This window comes from Eleutherodactylus coqui, chromosome 7 (assembly GCF_035609145.1).
Source record: "Eleutherodactylus coqui strain aEleCoq1 chromosome 7, aEleCoq1.hap1, whole genome shotgun sequence".
In the NCBI taxonomy this organism is placed as follows: domain Eukaryota; kingdom Metazoa; phylum Chordata; class Amphibia; order Anura; family Eleutherodactylidae; genus Eleutherodactylus; species Eleutherodactylus coqui.
In genome coordinates this window covers 210,162,287-210,189,900 of record NC_089843.1, presented here as the reverse complement: position 1 = coordinate 210,189,900, position 27,614 = coordinate 210,162,287, and the positions used below count along the sequence as shown (strand labels likewise).

The 27,614-nt window shown below is 45.6% G+C and overlaps 1 protein-coding gene across 3 annotated transcripts in view; it reads right to left on the bottom strand.

The window, feature by feature from the left end:
- The window catches only part of EPHA5 (EPH receptor A5), a 450,721-nt gene that overhangs the window by 57,070 nt on the left and 366,037 nt on the right, over positions 1-27,614 (bottom strand). For all 3 annotated transcript variants that reach the window (XM_066574297.1, XM_066574298.1, XM_066574299.1), the window contains exons 7-8: positions 12,239-12,398; positions 7,943-8,048 (exon numbers count right to left, since the gene is read on the bottom strand). In XM_066574297.1, the coding sequence (XP_066430394.1) occupies positions 7,943-8,048; positions 12,239-12,398 (266 nt within the window). The remainder of the gene's footprint in view (positions 1-7,942; positions 8,049-12,238; positions 12,399-27,614) is intronic.

Genomic DNA, 27,614 nt, shown 5'->3' with positions numbered 1-27,614 from the left:
ATTTTCTTGACATTATCTTAGTTGGTCCGTAAAGATCTTACAGCACATCAAAAGGGTTCCGATTGTTGAAAGGTGTCAGTCAGGAGAGGGGAACAAAACATCTCCAAGACATTACATATTCCATGGGACACAGTGAAGATGGGCATCAAGAAGTGGATTAAATTTGGCACAACAGTGGCATTACCAAGAATTGGACGTTCCTCAAAAATTAATGAAAAGACAAGAAGAAATTGATCCAGAAGGCGGCCAAGAGGCCGACAGCAACATTGAAGGAGCTGCAGGAGTTTCTAACAAGTACTGGTTTTGTAGTGCATGTGATAAACCATCTACCTTATTCTTCATATGTCCAGGTTGTGGGGTATGGGGGTAAAGAAAATCATCCCAGATGGCTACATTTTGCCAAAACCTACATCAAGTCTGCAAAAAATTGGTGGGAGAATGTGTTCTGGTCTGATGAGACCAAGGTTAAACTATTTTGGCCATAATTCCAAAAGGTATGTTTGGTGTAAAGCCAACACTGCCATCACCAAAATATGCCTCCACCATGAAGATGGTGGAGGCTGCATTATGCTTTGGGCATGCTTTTCTGCTGATGGAACTGGGGCTTTAGTCAAGGTGTAAGGAATTATGAATAGTTCCAAATATCAGTCCATTTTGGCATAAAACCTTCAGGCCTCTGCTATAAAAGATGAAGAGGAATTCCACCTTTCAGAACAACAATGACCCAAAGTAGACCTCCTTATCAACAAAAGAATGGTTTAGCCACAAGAAGGTCAAATTTTGGAAAGGCCCAGTCAGACCCCAGACCTGAATCTTATTGAAAATCTGTGGGTTGACCTAAAGAGGGCACTACACATGAGGCAACCTTGCAATCTGACAGATTTGGAGTGCTTTTGCACTCCAAAAAAGATTCAGTTGGTTTTTCAATGAAATAGTACAAATAACGGGTCACACTGGATGTGGAAATAAAGCTGCAATAATTCTAAGAGGGGTGTGTAGACTTATTATATCCACTGTAGCTATTTGTTGAATATTGTATAATATAAACTCTTACTGCCACCACCCCTGGAGAAGGTCAAGGGACCTACACTCATCTCCAGCAATCAAAGGGTTAACACCTCCAAAGGCTTAGAATCAGAGTCACAAGTTCTTAAGGCCCATTTAGACACAACGATTATTGCTCAAAATTTGCTCAAAAGTTATCTTTTGAACAATAATTGTTGAGTGCATTTACACGGCAGGATGATTGCTCAAAATTTGCTCAAACGGCAGTTTGAGTGACGGTTTTGAGCATTTACTTTGCATAAGTGTGTAAATGAAGGCTCACACTGTATGCAGAAGACAAGCGGGACAGCTATTTTCTGCATACAATTGTCTTCTTGGAGCGCTCAGCTGCTATACAGCTGAGCGCTCCGAGTGAGGTATGCAGAACACAGCTGGAGCGCTGTCTTCTGCATACTTATGCTGTGTTCATAGAGCACTCAGCTGTTATACAGCTGAACGCTCGAGCGGGGTATGCAAAACACAGCTGGAGTGCTGTCTTCTTCATACTTCTGTTATGGTCTCTGAGGGGGATACCAGCTTAAACAATAGTATCAGCGATATTCCGCTGAGAACTCAACCCGAGGCACTGATAAGGCTCATCGTTGTCTTTCAGCTTGCTGAGAGACAACAATAAGCGAATTGTTAACAAAAAGCTGCACGATGGTCACGTATTTAGACTCAACGATTCTCGCTCAAAAGACGGCCTTAAGCGAATTTCGAGCGAGAATCGTTGAGTCTTAATGGGCTTTTAGACTTTAATACAAAACAATGCAGTGATTACAAAAAAAAAAGATAAAGAGAAGATAAAATAAAGACATATAAGAAATGCAAACAATGTTTTGAAAACTAAATAGAACTGACTATGTGGACCCTTGACCAAAAAATATAATAAAATATAACTTTTATTAAAGAAATAACTAAAAGGAAGAACAAACACACATAAATCTAGATCCAGGAAAACCCATGGAACCGATAAAAATGTATTGATACCACTGTCCATAAACAGTAATGGACCGATGATCAGTCTGAGTATCGTTATGACTCAGCCATTTAGTGTATTCGGTCTCTATGCAGAATCTGACAGGATTATCAGAATCTATTGCATACACGTCAACCTAATCAAAGGATGAAAAAGTGACATAAGTCCGACAGTTGGATGTTACAGGACGTGACCTAGACTCCAGTGATCAGGTTCAGTGATGTATACGTCGTTCACATCAGGAAAATAGTCTATGCCGGACCACTAACAATTATAAGCGTAACCCAACGCGTTTCTCCCACAACGTGGGTTCATCAGGGGTTTCAATGCGCAAAAGATGGTAGTTTACTGGTTTAATGACACCCAGTCAGAAATCGGATAGTGGTACAAAAATAAAAAATTGATAAAGCCTCAAAATGTCCAGTACTCAAATAAATGACACACTGGATATAGAGGGATCAATCAGAGTAGAACTGTCATTTCCACTGGTGACAATTATATTACTAGATAGATCGTTGTCACCATATAAGATAAATGAACTGACAGGACTACGGAAACCCTACTACTACAATGGTAGAAATAAGAGTAGGGTACAGGTAAGAAAAATTTCTACCCTTTAGGCGAGAAAAAATTATACTTTCTCAGGGATAATAGTCCCGAGTACAGAAAGATAGAAGAATTTTAGCCGTTAAGTCAAAGAGTATCCCGAGGGCAAAATTTTTTGCAATCGGGTCCCTGGATACTCAAATGGCATATTCACAGCAGCCCAGACTAGCCGCCTTTTGGATAGCCATCCGATAAATTTTAGCTCTAGACCTACAAGGAAAATTCCTAAGACCTATAATAGTCCCTCAATAGAGTGGTAAGAGAATCCTAAAACCTATATTAGTCCCTCAATAAGGTGGTCACTAAGTCAGAGCCTTAATAAGCAAAAACTGAAATCAAACAAATGAACAAAACGGCGGCATGTCAGCCCTAGTGGTGGACTGACACTAAGTCAGAGCCTTAATAAGCAAAAACTGAAATCAAACAAATGAACAAAACGGCAGCATGTCAGCCCTAGTGGTGGACTGACAGCATGTCAGTCCACCACTAGGGCTGACATGCCGCCGTTTTGTTCATTTGTTTGATTTCAGTTTTTGCTTATTAAGGCTCTGACTTAGTGACCACCTTATTGAGGGACTAATATAGGTTTTAGGATTCTCTTACCACTCTATTGAGGGACTATTATAGGTCTTAGGAATTTTCCTTGTAGGTCTAGAGCTAAAATTTATCGGATGGCTATCCAAAAGGCGGCTAGTCTGGGCTGCTGTGAATATGCCATTTGAGTATCCAGGGACCCGATTGCAAAAAATTTTGCCCTCGGGATACTCTTTGACTTAACGGCTAAAATTCTTCTATCTTTCTGTACTCGGGACTATTATCCCTGAGAAAGTATAATTTTTTCTCGCCTAAAGGGTAGAAATTTTTCTTACCTGTACCCTACTCTTATTTCTACCATTGTAGTAGTAGGGTTTCCGTAGTCCTGTCAGTTCATTTATCTTATATGGTGACAACGATCTATCTAGTAATATAATTGTCACCAGTGGAAATGACAGTTCTACTCTGATTGATCCCTCTATATCCAGTGTGTCATTTATTTGACAGTGCTGGACATTTTGAGGCTTCATCAATTTTTTATTTTTGTACCACTATCCGATTTCTGACTGGGTGTCATTAAACCAGTAAACTACCATCTTTTGCGCATTGAAACCCCTGATGAACCCACGTTGTGGGAGAAACGCGTTGGGTTACGCTTATAATTGTTAGTGGTCCGGCATAGACTATTTTCCTGATGTGAACGACGTATACATCACTGAACCTGATCACTGGAGTCTAGGTCACGTCCTGTAACATCCAATTGTCGGACTTATGTCACTTTTTCATCCTTTGATTAGGTTGACGTGTATGCAATAGATTCTGATAATCCTGTCAGATTCTGCATAGAGACCGAATACACTAAATGGCTGAGTCATAACGATACTCAGACTGATCGGTCCATTACTGTTTATGGACAGTGGTATCAATACATTTTTATCGGTTCCACGGGTTTTCCTGGATCTAGATTTATGTGTGTTTGTTCTTCCTTTTAGTTATTTCTTTAATAAAAGTTATATTTTATTATATTTTTTGGTCAAGGGTCCACATAGTCAGTTCTTTCCAAACTAGTTGGACTTCACTGCCTCTGTTAAATTTTAATTTAGAAAACTAAATAGAGAATTATAGATGCCTGAAACGTAAAAGTTTTTAAAGTCTCTGTTCCTGAGTGTGGAAAGAATGGCGCACACTCCAACTATTGAGCTCCCCTAATCAAATGTAACACTGTTCTATTGCCCCACATATCTTTTAATGTCCATGACTCAGTTTGCAGAACTGCCTATTAGTTTGTTAAGCAAATCCCTGAGTTAGGAGTGGACAGTGAGATATTAAACAGCCCATTGTCCTGTATTCCCCCTTACTAGAATGAGGATGTTCACCTTGAGCAAAAAAAGGTCTGTTTGCCTGTTCTCTCCTCTGAAGTTTGCCAGTCTTCATGCCCAGCTTTAGGCGTCAAATATGGTACTGCTCTCCAGATATGAGAGCACCCCAACAAAGCTCTTTTCCTGCCATGAAACATCTTAGCCAGTGCAACAGCTTACCAAATATGCCAAGTTAACATTGTAGATATCAAATATATACAGATATATACACTCAACATATAGTGTCATAACAGTGTTGTTCATACATTGTTGTTGTTAGCCGTTTAGTTGTTCACGACCCTCGGCGACCCTAAAGGCAAGCTCCCTCTATGTTTTTTGGTTTTACACTACTTCTTTCACTTGTGTTATAACCATACTAGTATCAGCTCTGACAGTATCAGCCACCGTGTTCTTTGGCTGCCGGGTCTTCTTTTGCCACTAATCTGTTCAAGCATTATAGGTTTTTCCAGCGACTCTGCTTGCAATACATGGACAAAATACATTAGCCTTAGTCAGGCCATCTTCTCCTCCAGTGATATATCATAAAACTGTCACATTCCTGAGCTCAGTGGACTTATTAAGTATTTATCTCTCAGTTCAGTTTGTCTGTTGTTTTAAGTTTTGAGCGCAAAACTGTCTCAAAATTCTGTGTGAACATTTGTATTTTAATCAAGAGGGGTGTCCTCTCTGTATTTGTATATTATATATGTACCCCATCCAAACCAGTTCCATTCTAGCCCGATGAAGGAACGATAGAAGATCAAAAAGCTTACTATAACATCACGTTTTTTTGTTAGCCATTAAAACGTATCCTATCTACATGATTACTTGGTTTCAATCACACTTTGCTCTACTGACTAACACCGTACCAAACCTTTTTTTGTTTTAGTTTGAACCAAACCAGAAGTTCACCAAAACCTCTAAAACTGTTGTAGAACACTGTCTAACAGCCATAAAAACCCTGTATACCACTCCGAAGTTGTTATACAGGACTTTTATGGCCCTTAGACAATGATATACATCAGTGTTCATGGTTAGTGATGAACGATCCAAACCAGTAGACCCCTGTTTCGGGAAGAACTTTGGTAAAAGCTCAGTTTGGGATCCTGCCAAGCCAATGTTTGACCTGAAGCAGGGTCCTTCTTGTTCAGTACGCTCAACACTACTCTTTATATATATATATATATATTTTATTTCTTTTTTTGTAGTCTTCCATTGCAACAGCTGCAGAGGTGATCTGAGCCTGTTAATCACGTGATCGCCATGTCAAAACATTCGCTACATTGAGCAGTATGTATGCTGGAAATGAGAAGATACTGTAAAAGCAGTTATAGACTATTCCATCTACTCTTTAGGGAATTCATGCACCCAACCTGCTGCGGCTAGATTGTAGCTTTAACCCTTTCCAATCCACTGTCTGACGTCTAAAGACATTCTGATTGAAGGCTGTACAGCTCCGATGTCGGAAGACATGCAGCAGAGTATTCTTACTGTAGATTACTGGTCGCTCTGTTGTTGGGGGCCTCTCCAGCATGTCACGTACCGCAGTACTGGCTTTAGCCAGCAGATGGTGCCATTGTATAACGGCAGAAAGAGAAAGCCCCCTAGGAAACCCTGAATCCAAAATTGGATTGCAATGGGTTAATCCCACGATGTACATGTACAACAGTATGAGATTAAAGCCCACCACCAGGCAATGCACATGTACATTATGGCATATGTTTGTTATTGGGTTAAAAGCAGGAGGGCAGTTTTAAAAATGATCTACTTGCTACTGCTTACCTGCGCTTTATTTACTGGAGTCTTGGCTGCTTGGCTGCATTTTGACTACATAAGGGCAACCACACTGTGTAGCGGATGGTAATGACTCACACTGTTATCAAAGCCTCAGGCTGCTACTTTTTACTTTTTCTCTATACTTTACTAAAGCTTTTCTACTTTCATGTTGGCAGCTGTGCCCTGGCACAAATCCAGTGAATGTAATCTGATTGATATTACACCAAGGATCGCGCAATAATTGATATTAAACAAGTAAACCGCTAGTGTGAAAAATGAGAGCTGCCCCACATATTGACTGCGGAATAGGGACTAAATAAGGGGACTCTTAGGGTCATTCCAACAGGCATCTGAGTATCTCGTTAACGTAATTCACAACGTATTTATGCGACAGAAAATCGCATATTCCCTTCTTATTTTGGGGCGTATTTACGCCCACAAAAATATAGATGGGTCCACGGTTTAGATGCCCAAATTCACAGCGAGGGCCTATTTACATGACCGTGTTTGCGCTGGTATTTGTGCATGCAAAAACGAAACACAGAGAATTGATTGATTTTAATTGGCTCGTTCTCATAACGGCGTTTTGCGTGGGCGGGGAAAGTAGGATCTGCTTTATTTTCCTGTGTTTTGTACAGCAAAAGTCCCATAGAAGTCCATGAGAAGTAAGAAAATACGGAAGGGGAAGGGTTGGACATCTGGAGCTGATTAGGCTTTAAATAGCCACGAAATTCGCGGAAGGGGCGTGTCTAGCAATTAAGGCCTTCTTTACATGAGCTATGTGTCACGTGCGAACTGGCCTTGTGTGCGCAAAAAGTACAGTACTATGCGCAGTCATAGTCGCCAAGTTTGAAAAAAAAAAAAAACCTCAGCAGGACAATAGGTCCGGCCCTATCTTTCCCATAAGTAGTATTAACTACGTGCGGGAAAATAGGGCAAGTCTTATCCTCGCCCGTACTATTAACGGACAAGAATACCGCTAATTAAAACAAAACCAATGGTTTAATTTCATCCCGTTATGCGGCCGTGATTATCACAGACGCATAATTGGACTAAAGCACGCCATCAGAAGAAGCTATAACAAGCTACGTAAATACGCCCATGTGACTCGGCCCTAAGAGTACAAGGGCTCTTTAGGTTCACTATAGGTTCTTGGTTAACCCTTTCCAATCCACTGTCTGACTTTTTCAGACATTCTGATTGAAGGCTGTACAGCTTCGATGTCAGAAGACATCCGACAGGGTATTCTTACTGTATATTACTGGCCGCTCTGTTGTCGGGGAGCCTCTTCAGCATGTCCCTTACCGCAGTACTGGCTCTAGCCAGCAGATGGTGCCATTGTATAATGGCAGAAAGAGAAAGCCCCCTAGGAAACCCTGAATCCAAAATTGGATTGCAAAGGGTTCAATATTCTAAAGAAATTCTCTGATTTGTCTCATTTTATATATTTTTAGTGGCCAACTTTTCTGGATTTTCGTGCTTTTCTATATGAAATCTGTCTCGGATATTCTTTCAGCCCAGTTTTACTTTTGTTGAACATAAACATGAAGAAGCAAACATTACAATAGCTGTAGCATATATCGGAACGGAGGGTTCAGAAAGTGCAAACGCTATATCTGTGAGGCTTCAGTACAATCCCACATACCTTCCACTGAGAAGAAAACCAACGATTCCAGCCAGAAGAATAATCCCCACAGTGACCGACACGGCTATAATAGGAATCTGACTCTGATCCCCAGTTGCTGCAAATGCTAAGTAGAAAGACAGAAAAGAGAGATTACAGTTTTGGTTATGAGCAACACACAGCGAACACGCAATTTTTTAGAAAACTGGTCAAATGAAAATCAGAATTTTTCTTTTCTCCTCACTTTCTGTAGATCAAAATATCCCTCCATCTAATAATGAATGGAATCTGTATAATAAGTGTGTGAAGTATTTCTCTTATCTACTTGGCCTCCAGACTCATCTGCTTTCGGTATTCGAGTCAAAAGGTAACTAATTGACGTCTACTATAACCAACTCTGATGGGGCTTCTTTTTTGCAGTCTGGTCATTCGTCTCTTTTTATCTGGTCTTGCTTTTAATTACTCCCTACTAGAGATGAGCGAGCACCAAAATGCTCGGGTGCTCGTTACTCGGGACGAACTTTTCGTGATGCTCGAGGGTTCGTTTCGAGTAACGAACCCCATTAAAATCAATGGGCGACCCGAGCATTTTTGTATATCGCCGATGCTCGCTAAGGTTTTCATTTGTGAAAATCTGGGAAATTCAAGAAAGTGATGGGAACGACACAGCAACGGATAGGGCAGGCGAGGGGCTACATGTTGGGCTGCATCTCAAGTTCCCTGGTCCCACTATTAAGCCACAATAGCGGCAAGAGTGCCCCCCCCCCCGCACTGTCAGCATAAAGATCGTTCTCCTCTGCCATAGCTGTAACAGCTGTGGCAGAGAAGAACGATGTTAGCCCATTGAATTCAATGGAGCCAGCAATACAGCAGGTTCCACTGAAAGCAATGGGCTGCCAGACAGCGCTGGATGAATTGTCGGGAAGGGCTTAAATATATAAGCCCTTCCCTGCAATTCATCCAGAAATGTGTTACAATAAAAATATATACCGTATATACCGGCGTATAAGGCGACGGGGCGTATAAGACGACCCCCAACTGTCACCTTATACGCCGGGAATACAGCGGAGCAAAGAATAAAAATCATTACTCACTTCCCCTGGCGTTCTGCGGCGCTGCTGCAGGCTGTCGCTCCCTCCTGGTCCCCGGCAGAGCATTGCTTTCTGGACGCAGAGCTTGAAATCCCCGCCTCCAGAAAACACACATGCCTTCAGCCAATCACAGCCAATGACAATGATGTCATTGAATGGCTGTTTGCTCGTTTCTCCGTGCCCAGAAAATACGCGACATGCTCTATTTTTGTTTGGATTTGTGCACCAAAGGCCCAATAGGTGCCTATATGGATGTGGAAATGCGCACAAACTAAGAACAGATGTGCGTGAAAAATGGCTAAATTACGCAGCCACCTGTCAGGACGCAGACATTTGGAGAGTGCTTAGTAGGGTCTCCTTTTGGAAGCCTTTTCTATTGAGTAGAGATGGAATTGCTGATAAATTTCATAGATCAGAGGCCGGCACTCTGGGACCCCAGAGAATGAATCGCCGAGTTTCCTCCTCCTTCTCCTTTTTGAAACAAATTCCGCCATCTCACCTGCCTGCCACATCTGCATGGCAGCTACCAAGGCAAAAGAAGATCCTCGTCATCAGAATGTCAGGGTAATTCTCTAAGTACAGCACCAATCAGGCCCACCCCACTTGCCCCGCTGCTGGCGGTAAAGAAGAAAACACCACACGGAGGTCTGGTATCATTCCTCACATGGGGACATGACTGCGCTGCGCTTTATTACAGATTACATGGGATCTTATACCCTTTGGTCTCATCACTAGAAATGGGTGATGGGCTCATTGGCTAAAATTCACAGCATAACCATATATGGGAAGTCCGGATTTCCGGCCTGAGACAGTGAAAGTTCAGATGCATAGTTGAACATCTTGATATGGCGCTTCTGGGAAAACGGCCAAGTACACGCGGCCTTGTGTCTGGTTCTTCTTTGGGTTTTATGCAAGCGTAAAAGCGCAGCTATTGTGAACTTAAAAAGCAGACAAATATATGCGCAAATGCGTTGTGTAGGGGCGAGCGTACATGTGCTTATGCTCGGCTGCAGGAGCCCTATGGTCAATCACGTGTCAATTCAACCAAAACAACTTCTCCAGTGGTTACACCAATCTTATTGATTCCCATAATGGATTTGCTGTGTGTAAGTTTAAGGCCTCGACTGCCTTCGGGTCTCTTCATGCTTCATGCACAGTGAATTATCGTGAAACTTCTGAAAGCTTGCTGAGTTTCATGGTAATTCCCCGTTTTGGAACCATGGCACGTATTTGTCCAATAAAGAAAATACTTCACTTGCATAACCATCCAAGAAGCCTGTGGCACCGTTTATTCTGCTCTATATATAAAGTTAAACCAAAGCATTGACCTTTTAGTGATTGACGTACTTTGTGCTTTAATGACCAGGCCATTTTTTTTTCCATTTTTTTCCTTGCTGCATCCGAAGAACCATAGCATTCCATTTTTTTGGCCATAGTCATGTGACACCTTGTTTGATGTGGGAGGAGCTATATTTGGTAATGGTATAACTTTGGGGGACATTTAGTGTGTTGTTTGACTTTTATTAATTATGGGGGGGGGGAGGTGGAACTGAAATTCCACCATTTTTTTTTTTTACGGGGTTCATCTTATGGCATAAATGCCATATTAACTTCGTCTGATTACTACTTTTACAGTGATACCAAATGTATATCATTTTTTTAGGTGTTGCTACTTTATTGACACCATTGGATTACCAGACCCATGACATTTTTAGTTTTTTGCTAATGGAACTGTGCAAATTTTTTTTTTTTTTGGCAGGATGATTTGTAATTTCCATTCGTACCATTTTCCAGTACATGAAACTTTTTCATCCATACTGTTGCATTTTTCACAAGAGCCGTTAGACTAGGAACCCGGCTGTCTATAGCCAGTTGAACTCCGACTCTTCCCAGCATGGGGGTCTTCTACCAGCCTCAAGCCAAGTTGTCGCATTTTTACAATGGACTAAGCTTAGGTCCCTTAGTGACCATCATAAAAAACAGGAAGGGCTGTACCCTAATGGGTTAATATATAGTCTATAAGATTTCCAGGCATTTTATCACATGCCATTGTAGTTGAGGGAAGAAGTAACTAGCTTTTTTCTACTTGCAAGTGGGTGCTAAAAGTGACCCCCATTTCTAAATAGAGCAACTACCACCTAAAAAATCAGTCGATTTTGGCATGGTGTGTGAGAAATAACTGGCTAATGGCGGCCAAAGACAGGTGTGAGCGCATATACACTCACTATCGCGAGATAGGACGCACGAACGCTCGAAATTGACGCAGAAAAATAACACATATGAAGGAATCCATTGAGATCAATGGATTGGATTTACTGCGCATTCGGCACAGTAAAGCTAATTTGGATTGCAATTGTAGATTTGCTTATAATGAAGAAGTCTGTGCGTAAATGTGCGCTGACAAAAAGTTCTTTTATTCGGGCGGGAAGCACAAATATGCAGGTTGGATATCTTGTCTGCAACGCTTTAACCCATTCCAATCCACTCTCTGACGTCTGAAGACATTATGATTTAAGGCTGTACAGCTCCCATGTTGGAAGACGTCCGTCGGGGTTCTCTTACTGTATATTGCCAGCCTCTCTGCTGTTGGAGCCTATCCAACGTGTCACCTCATGCAGTACTGGCTTTAGCCAGCAGATAGCACTGTTGTATAACGGCAGAAAAAGAGTAAGCCCCCTAGGAAAACCATGATGCAAATTGGATTTGAAAGGGTTAATATTACACATTGTTCTAGGAGAATTGGCTTAGAATATATAATATGGCTCCAATAGAGGAGATGCCACTTTTATATTTCCATACAAAATAAACTAGAGAGACAATTAGGACTTCCCTACATTTGGTTTTTTGGGTTGAACTAACTGTAAACCAATGGAATTGTAATTTAGGGCAACATAGTTGCAAAAACTTCAATATTCAAAATGTAACAAAAGGTCAGAAACAAACAAAGTACAAACAATGTCATTGAAGTTGCAGTTTTCTCTAAATATTCCACTTAAAGAAGAGACTGACATTTATACCCGCACCCTCAGATGAAACGGGATGAGACAGCATGTTACCGTATCCAAGTGAATGACACGAATGAGGCCTTTTCACTTAATACATGGGGCCTGGGAGAGGAAATCTGGAGCAGTGTAAGAATGACAGTTCCCTGTTACGGTATTGATCGGCTGACTCTGTCCGCTAACTATTACATGGACATGAGCTGACAGTAATTAAAATGACTTACACACTGGGCTGGTTTCAAACTCAAATCTGCGACTGAAGGCGCCGTAGCCTGCGGCCGTGCGTGCTCGGATCTGGAATATGTAGGACGACGCAGGCTTCAGTCCCTCTGCTGTGATTTCTGTTTCCTTGGACTTGATAATTGTGTAGCTAGTCTCCTGGTCCTTGATTTAAATGCAGAGAGAAAACAGAAGTATGACATTTCTTACAATGATGGAAGGAAACAGAGAAAGGACTAATAGAGCAGCAGGCCCTCCCCCCCCCCCCCCCCTCCTGTTAACCATTTCCCAAATATACATATAATTGGCACAATTTTCTTTATGTATAGAACTGAAGCTACTATTACTTAGACTGGCTTCAGACAGCTGTAGCACAAGCCCATTATTATTATTATTCCTAAGCTCTCGCTCACGACCTGAAGGTTGCAGGTTCAGGGCTCGGTCACACGGGCGTTTTTTGGTCCGATCTGCAGATATATAGACCCAATGCATCCCATTGGGAGCAGACACATGTCCGTTTTTTATGCGGATGTGCGATAAATTATAGGACACAACGATTCGCAGAACGTGCCTATCTGCATTCTGCGAATCGTTGTGTTCTATATATGCGCTCAATGGGGCCGGCGGCAGCAGCGCCGACCCCGTTGAGAGCATATACTAAAGATTGTTCTCCTCTGCCACAGCTGTGCCACAACTGTGGCAGAGGAGAACAATGTTCTACCATTGAAGTCAAAGGGGCCGGCAATACAGCCGGCTCCATTGCAAGCAATGGGCTGCCGGCAAGCGCTGTATGAATTTTCGGGGAAGGGCTTAAAATATAAGCCCTTCCCTGAAAAGCATCCTAAAATGTGTAAAAGTTAAAAAGAAAAGTATACTCACCTTTTTCCTGCAGCCGGGGTTCAGCCGCGGCCGGCCGGCAGTTCTCCTGAACTGCTCTGTGTAGTATTCAGCAGGCGGGGATTTTAAATCGCCGCCTGCTGAATGGGCTGCCTCTGATTTGTCACAGCCGTCACCAATCAGAGGAAGGTCTCACTCACCCATTCATGAATTTATGAATGGGTGAGTGACTGCTGCCTCTGATTGGCTCAGCGCAGGGACCAATCAGGGACAGCTCTCAGCTATTTTAAGTGTTGTTAATTTCAGGGTGTTGCATACATAAAACAAGCATTTAAATACATTGCATACATAAAACAACAAGAACTATAATTATGGACCAAGGGTGCTTTTACATGGGGCAGCCTGTTGGGCGCAGATGCCCGGGAGGTTGTCCAAGCGATAATCATTCCTGTGCTTTTACAGAGAAACGATAATTGCTAGTGAACAGAGACAGATGGGGCCAGGGACCGTTCCAGAATGCCTGCCTCCATTCACAGGGAACAGGCAGTCTTCATAGGTGATTGACTGCCTGTTTACACGGGCCGATCCGTTGTTTAGTTTTCTGCATGCAGAAACTTAACGACGAACGAGAGGCGGACAAATTCTCGTTTGTCATTCAGTCGGGGTATGTATTTACACTAGAGAGGAGCGAGCACCAAAATGCTCGGGTGCTCGTTACTCGAGCCGAGCTTTTCGTAATGCTCAAGAGCTCGGTTCGAGTAACGAACCCCATTGAAGTCAATAGGAGACTCGAGCACTTTTCAAGATGACCCATGCTCTGCATAGGGAAGGTTCTCTCTCTCTCTCTCTTTCTCTCTCTCTCTCTCATGCCAGAAAAATACTCGCAAACAAAAAGCACAACTTGGTCTGCAAAAACGCTTGGCTGAAGCGCGCAATTGTGCATATGCTCGTTTGAATTTGGCCTAATTGTTTAGCTTCTCGCTGGATCCCGGGAAATCAAAACTAGTTATCCACCCATGTAAAAAGCCTTTAAATGAGGGGGGCGGAGCTAGCCAATGGAGAGGCAAGTCGGGTTGTAAGAGGGCTCCCGCGGCAACGGCCATATTTCCCTGCATACCGGCACACTAAAAGATCCAGACAGGCAGAATGGGGCGCAGGAGAGCCCAGAGCACGCCAGGGCAGCCGATTGGGAGCGAGAGGGGCGGCCTAGACTATTATTTGCGGCCGCAGAGAGAGGAGACCGGCCGTAGCGCCGGATCCAAGATGGCGCCGGCCGGGGAGGAGAGCGGGAAGAGCGGCAGCGCTGCAGGAGGGAGAGGAGCGGCGGGGGCGACCTCTGAAAGGAGCTCCGAGGACACATCCACCGGCCAGGAGACGGAGGGGGCAGAGACCGAGAGGCACTCACCGCAGCTGAAGCTCCACACAGCAGGGAGAGGGGAGAGCAGCAGCCAGCTGCAGAGCACGAGCGGTACAGGTCAGTCCAGGTCCCCCCACACAGCATGGAGAGGAGAGTGCAGCAGCCAGCCCCAGGACACAAGAGATGCAGGTCAGCCCCTGTCCCCCCCCCCACACAGCAGGGAGAGGAGAGAGCAGCAGCCAGCCCCAGGACACAGGCAACACAGCCCAGTCCCAGTCTCCATATGCAGCAGCCCCAACCCAGGCTGAGAATGCAAACACTCCAGACAGCCAGAGGGGGGGTAGGAGTGGGTCCCCCAGCCTCAGCCCATCTGATACCCCGATGAGACCCCCACATGCTCCCAGGCACAACTCCCAGCGCAGCCCCACAAATTCCAGCGATGCAGGAGAGGAGTGGGACTGGAGGGCACATCTGCGTTCTCTCCCCACTAAAGGGGACCTGGACGGAGCTCTGCTCAAGTTGGAGGCCTCCCATAAGAGAGACATTTCAGCTTTACAGAAGGACATAGTGCACGTGGGCCAGCGCCTGTCAGAGGTAGAAGACCTCCAAGACAAAATAATAGAAACCGCTGAGTCCCACAGAAAAGCTATCCAGACCCAGGCCGCCCAGATAGAGGAGCTCTTTGCGCACATGGACGATCTAGAGAACAGACACAGGAGGAACAACGTGCGCATCAGAGGTCTAAGCGAAAAGGTGGAAAATAGGCAGCTGGAGGCGTGGGCCCAGAAATTTTTCAATGATATCTTACAGAGGCCGGCGGATAAATACATTGAAATAGACAGGATCCATCGTACATTGGGCCCGAGATCACTAGACCCAGCGAGACCGCGCGACGTCCTGTGCAGGATACACTTTTTCCAAGAAAAGGATATGATTATGCGCAAAGCCAGGGAGGCAGGGGAGTTGACTTTTCAGGGCTCCCCCATCCTCCTTCTCCAAGATTTATCACGCAGGACACTGCAACTCAGAAGAGCGCTGAAACCGTTGCTGATAGCTCTGAGAGAGAATGATATCCAGTACCAGTGGGGGTACCCTTTTCAATTGCTGGCGCGGAAAGGAAATAAAAGGGTGTCCTTCAGATCACTGGGGGACTTGCCGGGATTCTTAGGCTCTCTCGGACTTCCAATGTTAGCCCTCCCAGACTGGCCCCGCCAGGGAGGGGCGCTGGCTCCTGCCCTGGGTTCCCCTTGGCAGAAAGTCAGGGCCAAAGACAAACGCTGAGATCAAATGCTTCTCATTAATAAGTCATAACATTCTCCTGTCTGCTAGTTATTATTAACCTTTTGTTGCAGGTTCCATAACGACAAGATTCTCCTGTTCAAGGTTTACACGTTTCATGCCGGTAATGCTTAAATCCCTCGCAATATTAATGTCATCTGGCCAGAGCCGCTAGCGAGTTTAGCCTCGCCGTTGGTTTCCCCGCACCCCCCATAGGGGCTATAGCCTGAGCGCTATATTGAAATGCTATTGCATAATCTACGTTTGTTTAGTTTGAGAGGCTTCAAGCCTCATGTTTTGTATGTTCCCCCCCCCCCTCTCTCCCCCCCCCCCGTCATAACCCCCATGGGGTGTGGGTCTCGGGACACAAAAAGCATTTGTCTATCCCCAGTGTAGATGGCTAACGTCTCCATGTGCTCCTACAATGTAAAAGGATTCAACACCCCTGAAAAGAGGAACCAAATTCTCTACCACCTACACAGGAAGGGGATCATGGTAGCAATGTTGCAGGAAACACACTTTAAGGTGGAGTGTGTCCCGCGTCTTTCCTCTAAATATTACACCACGTGGTTCCATAGCCCTCATCCCACGAAGAAGGCAGGAGGGGTGTCAGTAGCGTTGCACAAATCGCTCCAACACACTGTCCTTGACCACGAGACAGATCCAATGGGCCGCTATGTATTTGTAAAGTTGGAGGTTATGGGTATTGCACTATCATTTGCTAACATATATCTTCCCAACCAGGGTCAGATTTCCTACGGGATCTCCACGTTGAGAAAATTGGATGCCTTCGCCGCTGGTTCCAGAGTGATACTAGGGGGAGACCTCAATCTGGTGTTGGACCCGGAGACGGACTCATCGGCGGGTAAGTCCCCCATCTCACATATGGCACGGAGGGCATTAAAACGGGAGCTGGAGAGGATGCACCTGATAGATTTGTGGAGGATCTTGCACCCGGGTGTCAGGGACTACAGCTTTCACTCGGCGGTCCACAATAGCTACAGTCGCATTGACTATTTCCTTATTTCGCACAGCCTCCTTGACTACGCTCCGGCGTGCTCAATGGGCCATTTCCTCTGGTCAGATCACGCCCCAATATACGGGGAATTAACAGATATGGGTAGACGGCCACACTCGAATAGGTGGAGACTTAACGAGAATCTTCTTAACGACTCGCTTTGCGTCGGGGAAATTAAGAAAACAATATCAGACTTTGAGGCGAACCACAGAAACGACACAACAAGCCTCCCGGTTAAGTGGGAGGCCCTTAAGTGCGTCCTAAGAGGGGTTTTCATTTCCCACGGCGCCCGCCTTAAGAAAGATCGATCCGCCAGGTTGCAAAAACTCCTGGGTGATCTGGCCATTAAGGAAACCCTCAACAAGGGGCACCCCTCGGACGTGATAAAAGCAGAAATTTCTGTGATTCGGCACCAAATCCTCCAAATTCTAGACCAGAAATCCCTAGGAGCTAGAGATAGAATGCGCAGAAGCGCCTTCGAATTCGGCGATAAGTGCGGGAGGTGGCTCTCCAGGACGCTACACCCGAGACCCCCTATGACTCACATTCCCAAAATACAGGCATCGGGAGGAGTAGCTCACGCCACTTCCAAGATCTTGGAGGTATTTCGGTCATACTATAATAATCTATATGACCTGAAACAGGGCTCCGAGACCACGCATAACACAGGGGAGGAAGATATACGGGAATACCTTAACAGCTTTGCACCAAAGGCCACGGACTCAGCTGTGTTTGACGATCTAGAGGAGGATTTCTCGTTGCCGGAACTCTCCGGCCTAATTAAAGAACTCAAAACGGGCAAGAGCCCAGGCCCTGATGGGTTCACCTCTAAATTTTACAAAATCTTTAAAGAAGAAATTTCCCCGCTGATGCTGGGAGCTTTCAACGCGGTAAACAGGGGTTGTCCCTTTCCAGCCCAGGCCCTGCAAGCTCACATTGTGGTCTTACCCAAGCCGGGAAAGGACTCGACAGTGTGCAGCAACTATAGGCCCATCTCACTCATTAATACCGACATTAAAGTATTTGCCAAGTTGTTAGCGACTCGGCTGCAACCCTTCATCCCGAAGTTAATCCATAGAGACCAGGTGGGGTTTGTCCCGGGGAGGGAGGGTAGAGATAACGTAATTAAATCCACGTCCCTAATGTCGAGGGCCCGGGAGGCGGGGACCCCGCTCTGTCTCATGGCCGTCGATGCCGAAAAGGCCTTCGACAGAGTAAGATGGAGCTTTCTAGAGGCCACTCTGCGACACGTGGGCCTGGGACCCCGAATGAGAGAGAGGATAATGGCCCTGTATAAGGATCCAACGGCCAGGGTAAGGGTTAACGGGGCACTATCAGACCCCTTCCCCATTCACAACGGAACCAGGCAGGGGTGCCCGCTGTCACCCTTCCTTTATATTTTAACAATGGAGTCGTTGGCAAACGCTATTAGGGGGAACGAATCCATTAAGGGCATCAGGGTCGGGCACGAGGAATATAAACTGTCCCTGTTCGCCGATGACCTCCTGATATACCTTTCCTGCCCAAGTGTTGGTATCCCGGTCCTTTTAAGGGAATTTGATGGATTCAGTGATATAAGTAACTTTAAAATTAACCTCCAGAAGACAGAGATACTGAATGTTTCAATTCCCCAGGCTGAGGAGCTCAGGTTGAAAAAACAGTTCCCATTCAAATGGCAAAGCAAAGCCATCAAATACTTGGGTATTCAGCTCCCAGTAGACCCCTCGCACACATTTAACTTAAACTACAAACCATTCCTAGAGAACCTGGAAAAGGACTTGAACATCTGGAACCCCCTGTTCTTGTCCTGGAGCGGTAGAATCAACTCTGTTAAGATGGTGTCGCTTCCAAGGTTCCTTTACCTATGCCAGGCCCTCCCCATCCGACTGCACAGACAATATCTGCTGCACCTACGCTCCCTAATTACCAAATTTGTCTGGCGAGGACGCAGGCCCCGACTAAAGCATAGTACGCTGGCTAGGACCAGGGATAGGGGGGGTCTGGGGTTACCGGACTTCACCCTATACTACAAGGCTAATATAGCGAGGTGCGTCCTCGATCTCCTCAAACACAGCGAGTCCAAACTTTGGGTCAAAATGGAACTCGACTCGGATCCAGGCCTGACCCAGGGGATATTTTGGGTCCCGGGCGGCCTGATCAGAGATTACCCGGGAGTGTCACCCCTATTGAGGCTTCTGGGGGAGGCTTGGTCGGGCTTTGCCGGAAGAGATGGGCTGGTCTCGATCCCGGGTCCCCTCACCCCTATTCTGGCCAACCCCCAATTCAAGGCTTTTGTGACGAATAGAACCTTGCTGCTGACCCCAGCAGTACAGGTTCCACGTCTTAGAGATGTGATAAGCCAAAGCGGGATAAAGCCGTTGGCGGAGTTCTTCGCGGAGTCCAGGATTCCGCCGGGGGCTTGGATGGTTTACTTACAACTGAGGGGCTCGCTGGACTCCCTGACACCCGGCTCGAACCTATCTAAAGCCCTCACACCCTTTGAGGCATTATGCATGTCACCTGAATCTACTGGGCATCTTATTTCATTACTATACAGGTTGATGCTGGATCGTGAGATGGGGGACGAGCCCCCGACGTTTGCGGGAACGTGGGAGGGCGAACTGGGGAAAACCTTCTCTGCGGAACAATGGCAGAGGTCTTTCATTCTCACGCACAAGGCAACGGTGCATTCCAGGCTGCATGAGCTAAATTATAAGATCCTGACCCACTGGTATACCACGCCGGTCAGAATACACAAAATGTTTCCCCAGTCCTCCCCCCATTGTTGGAGATGTCTGAGCGGACAGGGAAATATGGTGCATATTTGGTGGGCTTGCCCCCCGGTGGCGGCATTATGGAAGGAAGTAGAGGAGTTATACAATAACTTATCTGGGGCAGGCGTGGTGTTCTCGCCTGAGCTGGCCCTACTGTCCATGTTCCGGGGATCTATAGCCCAGGTGAGAAAGGGTTTATTGAAATTTTTCATACTGGCGGTGAGGCAGATAATTCCAAGGCTCTGGCGGGACACCACGAGCCCCACTAAGACCCACTGGGTCGAGGCAGTGAACATGTTGGCCAGATTCGAGGAGATGAGGGCTGAGGAGGATGCTACGGTGGAGAAGTTTTATGCAACATGGAGGCCATGGTTGGACTTTAGGTTGTCACCTGGCCTGGGGGACTGGATCTCCAGGACAACAAATGCGTCGTAAACACCCAGTGCCCTGACGGCCCCCCCCCCCCGCGCGAGCTGAACGGGCCATGCAGCCCTTCCTCTGGCGCAGGGGACCTCAGATATGATGATACCGGAGCCCACCCACTAATGGAGTTGCCTAACCAGACTATAAGGCTTGCGCAAATAGGTACCCAACAGGCGAGCATAATCCACTACCCGGACCACCCACACCCCATCTCCCTCCCCCCCCCCCCCAATCCCCCTATGGGCTTCTAGGAGCCTTACCCTTGTTTAACTTTTTGCTTTCATTGTATGTCTCTTTGTTTTGTTCTGTTCCACCTCGCGGTCCCCTACCCCGAGGTGGGACTGACTTCTGTTAATTAAAAGAAAAAGACTGGGCGGAGGCAAGCCAGAAACAAACTCCACGGAGGAGAGGTGGTGGAGTGGGAGAATGGGCGCATCAATAAGTATGTATACGTATCGACTGTACCATTGTATGTGATGCTACTATGGCTTGATTATTGTAACATGCTTGTCCGTCCAAATAAACACTTATTTTCTAAAAAAAAAAAAAAAGCCTTTAAATGACTTAAACTGATACAGAGGGATAAAGGACCCTGTGTGTGAGGACTTATCGTCTACAACGGGAGGGGGAAGGTGACAGTAGATAAGGGTAGAAGATACTGAAGGTTGTAGGCCTTTCTGAAGAGGTGAGTTTTCAGGTTCTTTTTGAAGCTTTCCAAGGTGATGAAGAGTGTGATGTGTTGGAGTAGTGGCTTCCAGAGTCTAGGTGCCCTATTGGAGAAATCTTGGAGATGATTATGTGAGGAACACAACCGGGGAGAGTAGAGAAGGAATCTTGCTAGTATCAGAGATTATGTGCGTGAGGTATTAGGATATTAGGTAAGAGATGTATGGCGGGGACATGTTATGGAGAGCTTTGTGTGTCATTGATAATATCTTGAATTGGATTCTCTCGGTGACAGGTAGCCAGTGAAGGGATTGGAAGAGGGGAAAGGCAGGGGTGTAACAGGGGGAAGAGTTGGATTAATTGGGTAGCAGGGTTGAGGATGGATTGGAGGGGAGGCATGAGCTTTAAATGGAAGGTTTCCCAGAAGGATGTTGCTGTAATCTAGGTGGGAGATGATAACGGCATACACTAGCATCCTGTTTTTGTGCTGAAAAACCCTTCAAAATTGCTTGCCATTAGGTTTCTCAGTTCCTTTTAATTTGTTGCTCGCTGTCTATTTTCAAGTGAAGTCTTTCTCTAGTAACAGAGATAACAAAAGGGATCACACATAGTGAGGGAAGTTGATTGCTCATGCTGCCCAATAATGGTTTGTAGAGAGCAGGAGGAGGAAGCTGCTACTGCAGAGACTCACACAGATGTACTGCTGTAACTAATTGTGGGTGATTTACTGCCCCACACATGCTGGAATTATATCTAGACTGCTTGGTATTTATGTGCAATGTCCGCTCTAATGCAGCTGTTTATGTGCGTTTGTTACTGAGAGAAGAATCTACTGCTTTCTCTATGTGCAGTACATAGAAGAAAACATAGCAGCAGTCTCCACCCAGCAGCTCAGAGAGAACTGAAAATTAGATATGTAAAACTGGTGAAAACTACAGTATACAAGTGTTAGGCATATGGATGTTGATCTGCTGTGACCAACACTAATTGGACTTTGGGTTATCTGGGGAGGCAGCACCTGGGAAACCTTGGTTTTAACCCCTGTCTTCTCCTAACTGGATGCAGTCTTTGCTGCGGGGGCCCCCAAACCATTGCTCTTCCAAATAATCCCAGTAATGTGGCTGCTGCTGATGCACTGGGTCGAGGCGCAGTACATAATGCTGTGAACAGATGCACATCCAAAAGACTAGCTGCAGTCAGGGCTGGCAGGAGAGGTGCAGAAACAAGGTCCAGGTAAAAGGTCAGGACAGGCAGCAGCCAATAACAGCGTCCGGTAAACAGAGCCAATCTTCTGACGCGAATTTCCAGCCTTGATGCAGCCGACATAAAAACGCATTGCCCGTGTACATAAGGACTTAACGTGATTGTTTAAACACAAAAAGACAATATTTGTAAATAAAGTGATTAGCACTAGAGATGAGCGAGCATACTCGTCCGAGCTTGATGCTCGTTCGAGTATTAGGGTGCTCGAGATGCTCGTTACTCGAGACGAGCACCACGCGGTACTCGTCTCGATGAAACGAGCACTGACCATTGAATTCAATGGAGCCGGCAATACAGCTGGCTCCATTGAAAGCAATGGCCTGCCGGCGAGCGCGGGATGAATTGTCGGGAAGGGCTTAAATATATAAGCCCTTCCCTGCAATTCATCCAGAAATGTGTAAAAAAAAAATATATATACTCACCTTGTCCCGGCAGAACGATGTTAGCCCATTGAATTCAATGGAGCCGGCAATACAGCCGGCTCCATTAAAAGCAATGGGCTGCTGGCGATCGCGGGATGAATTGTCGGAAAGGGGTTAAATATATAAGCCCTTCCCTGCAATTCATCCAGAAATGTGTAAAAATAAAAAATATATACATACTCACCTGGTCCCGGCAGACGGAGTTCAGCGCGGCCAGCGGCAGTCCTCCTGAACTGCTCTGAACAGCTGTGAGTAGTATTCAGCAGCTGGGGATTTAAAATCCCCGCCTGCTGAATGAGCTGCCTCTGATTGGCTCAGCGGGACCAAACAGATGAGAGGCAGCAGTCACTCACCCATTCATAAATTCATGAATGGGTGTGTGAGTGGAATCTGCCTCTGATTGGTCAGGCTGTGACCAATTAGAGGCAGCTCATTTAGCAGGCGGGGATTTTATATCCCCGGCTGCTGAATACTACTCACAGCTGTTCAGAGCAGTTCAGGAGGACTGCCGCTGGCCGCGCTGAACTCCGTCTGCCAGGACCAGGTGAGTATATATATATTTTTTATTTGTACACATTTCTGGATGAATTGCAGGGAAGGGCTTATATATTTAACCCCTTCCCGACAATTCATCCCGCGATCGCCGGCAGCCCATTGCTTTCAATGGAGCCAGCTGTATTGCCGGCTCCATTGAATTCAATGGGCTAACATCGTTCTGCCGGGACAAGGTGAGTATATTTTTTTTACATTTTTACACATTTCTGGATGAATTGCAGGGAAGGGCTTATATATTTAAGCCCTTCCCGACAATTCATCCCGCGATCGCCGGCAGCCCATTGCTTTCAATGGAGCCAGCTGTATTGCCGGCTCCATTGAATTCAATGGGCTAACATCGTTCTTCTCTGCCACAGCTGTTACAGCTGTGGCAGAGCAGAACGATCTTTATGCTGACAGTGTGTGTGTGGGGGGGGGGGGGGTCTCACTCTTGCCACTATTGTGACTTAATAGTGGGACCTGGGAACTTGAGATGCAGCCCAACATGTAGCCCCTCGCCTGCCCTATCCGTTTCTGTGTCGTTCCCATCACTTTCTTGAATTTCCCAGGTTTTCACAAATGAAAACCTTAGCGAGCATCGGCGATATACAAAAATGCTCGGGTTGCCCATTGACTTCAATGGGGTTCGTTACTCGAAACGAACTCTCGAGCATCACTGAAAGTTCGACTCGAGTAACGAGCACCTGAGCATTTTGGTGCTCGCTCATCTCTAATTAGCACCTTTAGGCCTCATGTCCACTAGCTAAATGGAATTACGGAATCCGCAGCGGATTTTGCCCATAGGGAATCATTGGCCGTCCGCGGTCCATTAAATTGATTTTTGCAGCCGCGGAATTGCGTTTTTCGCGCGCGGGAGAAAAAACGAGGCTGCTCCATTTGCCGTGGATGCCGCGCTGATCGGCAACATTGCTATCACATTGACAGTAATGTGTGCGGATATCTGCAGGCAAAAAAAAATACCATTTAAAGCAAATCCGCGCGGAATCCGCCACGGAAATCCGCGGCAGATTCTGCGCGGATTGTATTTTTCGAGTGGACATGAGACCTTAATAGTTATCACCTTGGCTGTCATTTAAGCGGAAGTTGTTTAAAAAGTTAGCGGCCATTCAAGTTCAGCTCGGTTGAGCTACCCGATGCCAGGTCATTGCACCCATAAAGGGATCACCATTACCGATGAAACTAGCCTGAATCAATTCATTATTTTATGCTCTTTTGTGCGGTTTTATAAAAAATAACTCAGGAAAAATCTGTTATGTGTGAGTGGAGTTTGTATCAAATCCTCCACATCTGAATGTGGCTTGAAAACGTCTTTTTCTTTTCGCAATACAGAACCTACTTCAAGCTGTGCAGCCAAGGAAGAAGCAAATGACAGATCTGTTTTCATGTTCTGGTCAACAGACGCCGGAATGTTGAAGTAATGCACAAAACGTATCAGTCCAACATTCATTTTCAGGCTGATTTCCTATTACTTCTATAGAAAAAAAACCCTCCACAAGTAAAAAAACGTACAAGACATTTCTGTCCGCTTTAATAAAATTGCTACCAAGTCTCAGTTTAGTTTTGGCAATTGCTGATTACATCGGGGAACAAAAAAAACATTTTCCTCCCGGTCCTTGGAATTTTTAACCTGATTCTGGGTATTTTTGTGCCGCCGATCCCAGGAATGCTATTATTTTCTTTGTTTCTGACATATTGTTGATATTATTACTTATTCTCACTTTGTTTACTATCAGCAGACTTTGTTTACTGTTCGTTGTATCCTGGTTTTTGCTGATGTTCATATGTGTTTTGTTTCCATTACAGAGATAAATATGGCTACATTAAAGGGGTTGTCCCGCGCCGAAACGGTTTTTTTTTTTTTTCAATAGCCCCCCCGTTCGGCGCGAGACAAACCCGATGCAGGGGTTTAAAAAAAAAACCGGATAGTACTTACCCGAATCCCCGCGCTCCGGTGACTTCTTACTTACCTTGCGAAGATGGCCGCCGGGATCTTCACCCACGGTGGTCCGCAGGTCTTCTCCCATGGTGCACCGTGGGCTCTGTGCGTTCCATTGCCAATTCCAGCCTCCTAATTGGCTGGAATCGGCACACGTGACGGGGCGGAGCTACGAGGAGCAGCTCTCCGGCACGAGCGGCCCCATTCAGAAGGGAGAAGACCAGACTGCACAAGCGCGTCTAATCGGGCGATTAGACGCTGAAATTAGACGGCACCATGGAGACGGGGACGCCAGCAACGGAACAGGTAAGTGAATAACTTCTGTATGGCTCATAATTAATGCACAATGTACATTACAAAGTACATTAATATGGCCATACAGAAGTGTATAGACCCACTTGCTTTCGCAGGACAACCTCTTTAAGAAGAAAATGTATCCATCGTCCTGATGTTTCATTGGCAGGGCATACACATTCCATCAGCAGAGATGGACTATTACAGACTTTCTGGAAAGAGCTTATTTAGCTGACTTCACAGTGATAGAGGAGGACCAAGACAAGTCACATTGTGGTGGAACGGGCAAAGGAAGTGCATGGTATGGCATGAGTAGAGCAACCACAGCGATGACTGTTACTTTTGTTTGGTGACTGTAAAGGACACCGATGGGGATAATTACCTTTGAGCAGCATTAATCCAAATTGTGACCTACGCAAACTGCTGACTATTAGGGCTCGTGTGTGGGGCTGTATTATGGGCCCATAATGTACAGATATGGAATATGACAGTATTATTAGTCTGCTACATGCCATTATTTGATTTTATATTGTATTATGTTTTATGTTGTGCAGCATTGCTTCTAGGGGAAAATATGTTGTTACACGGATGCACCATGTAGCAGCATGTTATCTGTCAACGAGTCTGTAATATGACCTTACACATGCATGAGACGAAATGTTTGAGCCTCGAAGTTTTCTTTCTCTCGCTTATTCTTTTGCTTGAGCTGTGCACGTGGATTGGTAAAATACTTCAATGTTTCGCCAAAAATAAGCCTCAGGGCTTATTTCCACAAGTGTATATCTGCCGACGGTTTCATGGCCGGGTGATATACACTTCCATCCAAGCAGTCCCCCCTTCCCTCCCACTCACCAGCTCTCTGCCTCTCTCCTCCACTCCTTCGTTTGCAAAGGGGAGGGGGCGAAGCTAAGCTCTGCTCAGAGGGGAGGAGAGAAGCAGAGAGCCGGTGAGTGGGAAGGACAGCATATATTGCGTCTGGGCATGAAAACCTGGCTGATATACGCATGTCTGAATAAGCCCTTAGCCTGATTTTTCAGGATTTTCATCGAGGCTTGAAATATAAACCCTACCCCAAAATAAGCCCTAGTTACATTACATGAAAAAAAGGAACACATTATCTAACAGATAAACACGTCATGGAGGCTAAGCCTTGGCTCAGCAAATTCATAAATCCACTCTTCACGAAGTGATAGCTGTGATTGGGTCATCGAGCACTGCATTGATTGGTTAAGCAGCGCTCGAAGAACCAATCACAGCCATCACATTGGTTCATTGAGCACTGCATTGTTCGGCTGAGCAGCGCTGGAAGAACCAATCACAGGCATCGCATTGTGGAAGCAGAAAATATTAATTAGCTGAGCTATGGCTCAGCCAATTAATAAGACCCGCTTACATGATGTGATGGCTGTGATTGGTTCTTTGATCACCATGGTTCAGCCAATCAATGCAGTGCTTGAAAAACCAATCACAGCCATCGCTTCTTGGAGGCGGGATTTATGAATCCCATAACCAGGAAGTAATCCTGTGTGGTCGGCTGAGGACTGCAGGAACCACACCAGAGCTTTGGAGAACAGGGGGGGAGGAACCTAGACCGAACCTGATAGGTTAGTAAAATAAGATATTCCGAGGAAATAAGCCCCAGAACCTCTTTTGGGGCAAAAAATAATATAAGACAGTATGGTATGTTACAATACTGAGGGCAGGGGCATTTGCTCAACTACACTTACCACTACAAAGCATAGTTGTGCATGGACCGTGGGGTTTTTAAATTCTATTTTCGGGACCATTCAAACTCTGTACTATTGCGAGCAAGTTTAAAAAAAAAAAAAAAAAGCGAGAAAATCGGTCCTGCTTAGGGATGAGCGAGCGTACTCGCTAAGGTAAATTACTCGAGCGAGTATTGCCTTTTGCGAGTACCTGCCCCGAGCGGGGAGGAACGGGGGGGGGGGGGGAGATCTCTCTCTCTTGCCCCCCCCCTGCTCACTCCCGCAACTCACCGCTCACCCCCGCCGCCCCCCGAATCTTTAGAGACAAGAGACATATGCTGGGAATAGAACCCATTGATTTCAGTGAATTTATTCTTGGCACTATTTTTTGTGCACATTTATGCAACAAAGCTCTCCATAGAAGTCTATGGGAAGTTTGCAAATGCACACTCAATTCAGTGGGAAGAAAAAAAAATTTCTGACACTCATCAAGGTAAATAGCCCTTAAAATCATGGCTGGGATGTGTCCTGCGCTCATGTGAACTGGATCTGCAAGGGCAAAAAATACAGAAATATGTGCCAAAACGCACACAAGCACATCATTAATGGTGTAAATGCGTTGTGCGTAGGTGAGTGTTTTTCCACATACACTCCTCTGAAGGCTCCTTTTACACAGAGCAAGAACTGCACATTTCTCATTTACATGAGTGCACGAGATGATGACGTCATCACCAGCTAGTTTGCGCTCATGCAGTCTGTTTAGACAGGCAGACCCATCGTTAAGAATCAGTCACTTCTCGTTCAGCATTTCACATTTCTATGTAAACATGAATGGTTTTCTAGCTTGTGGTC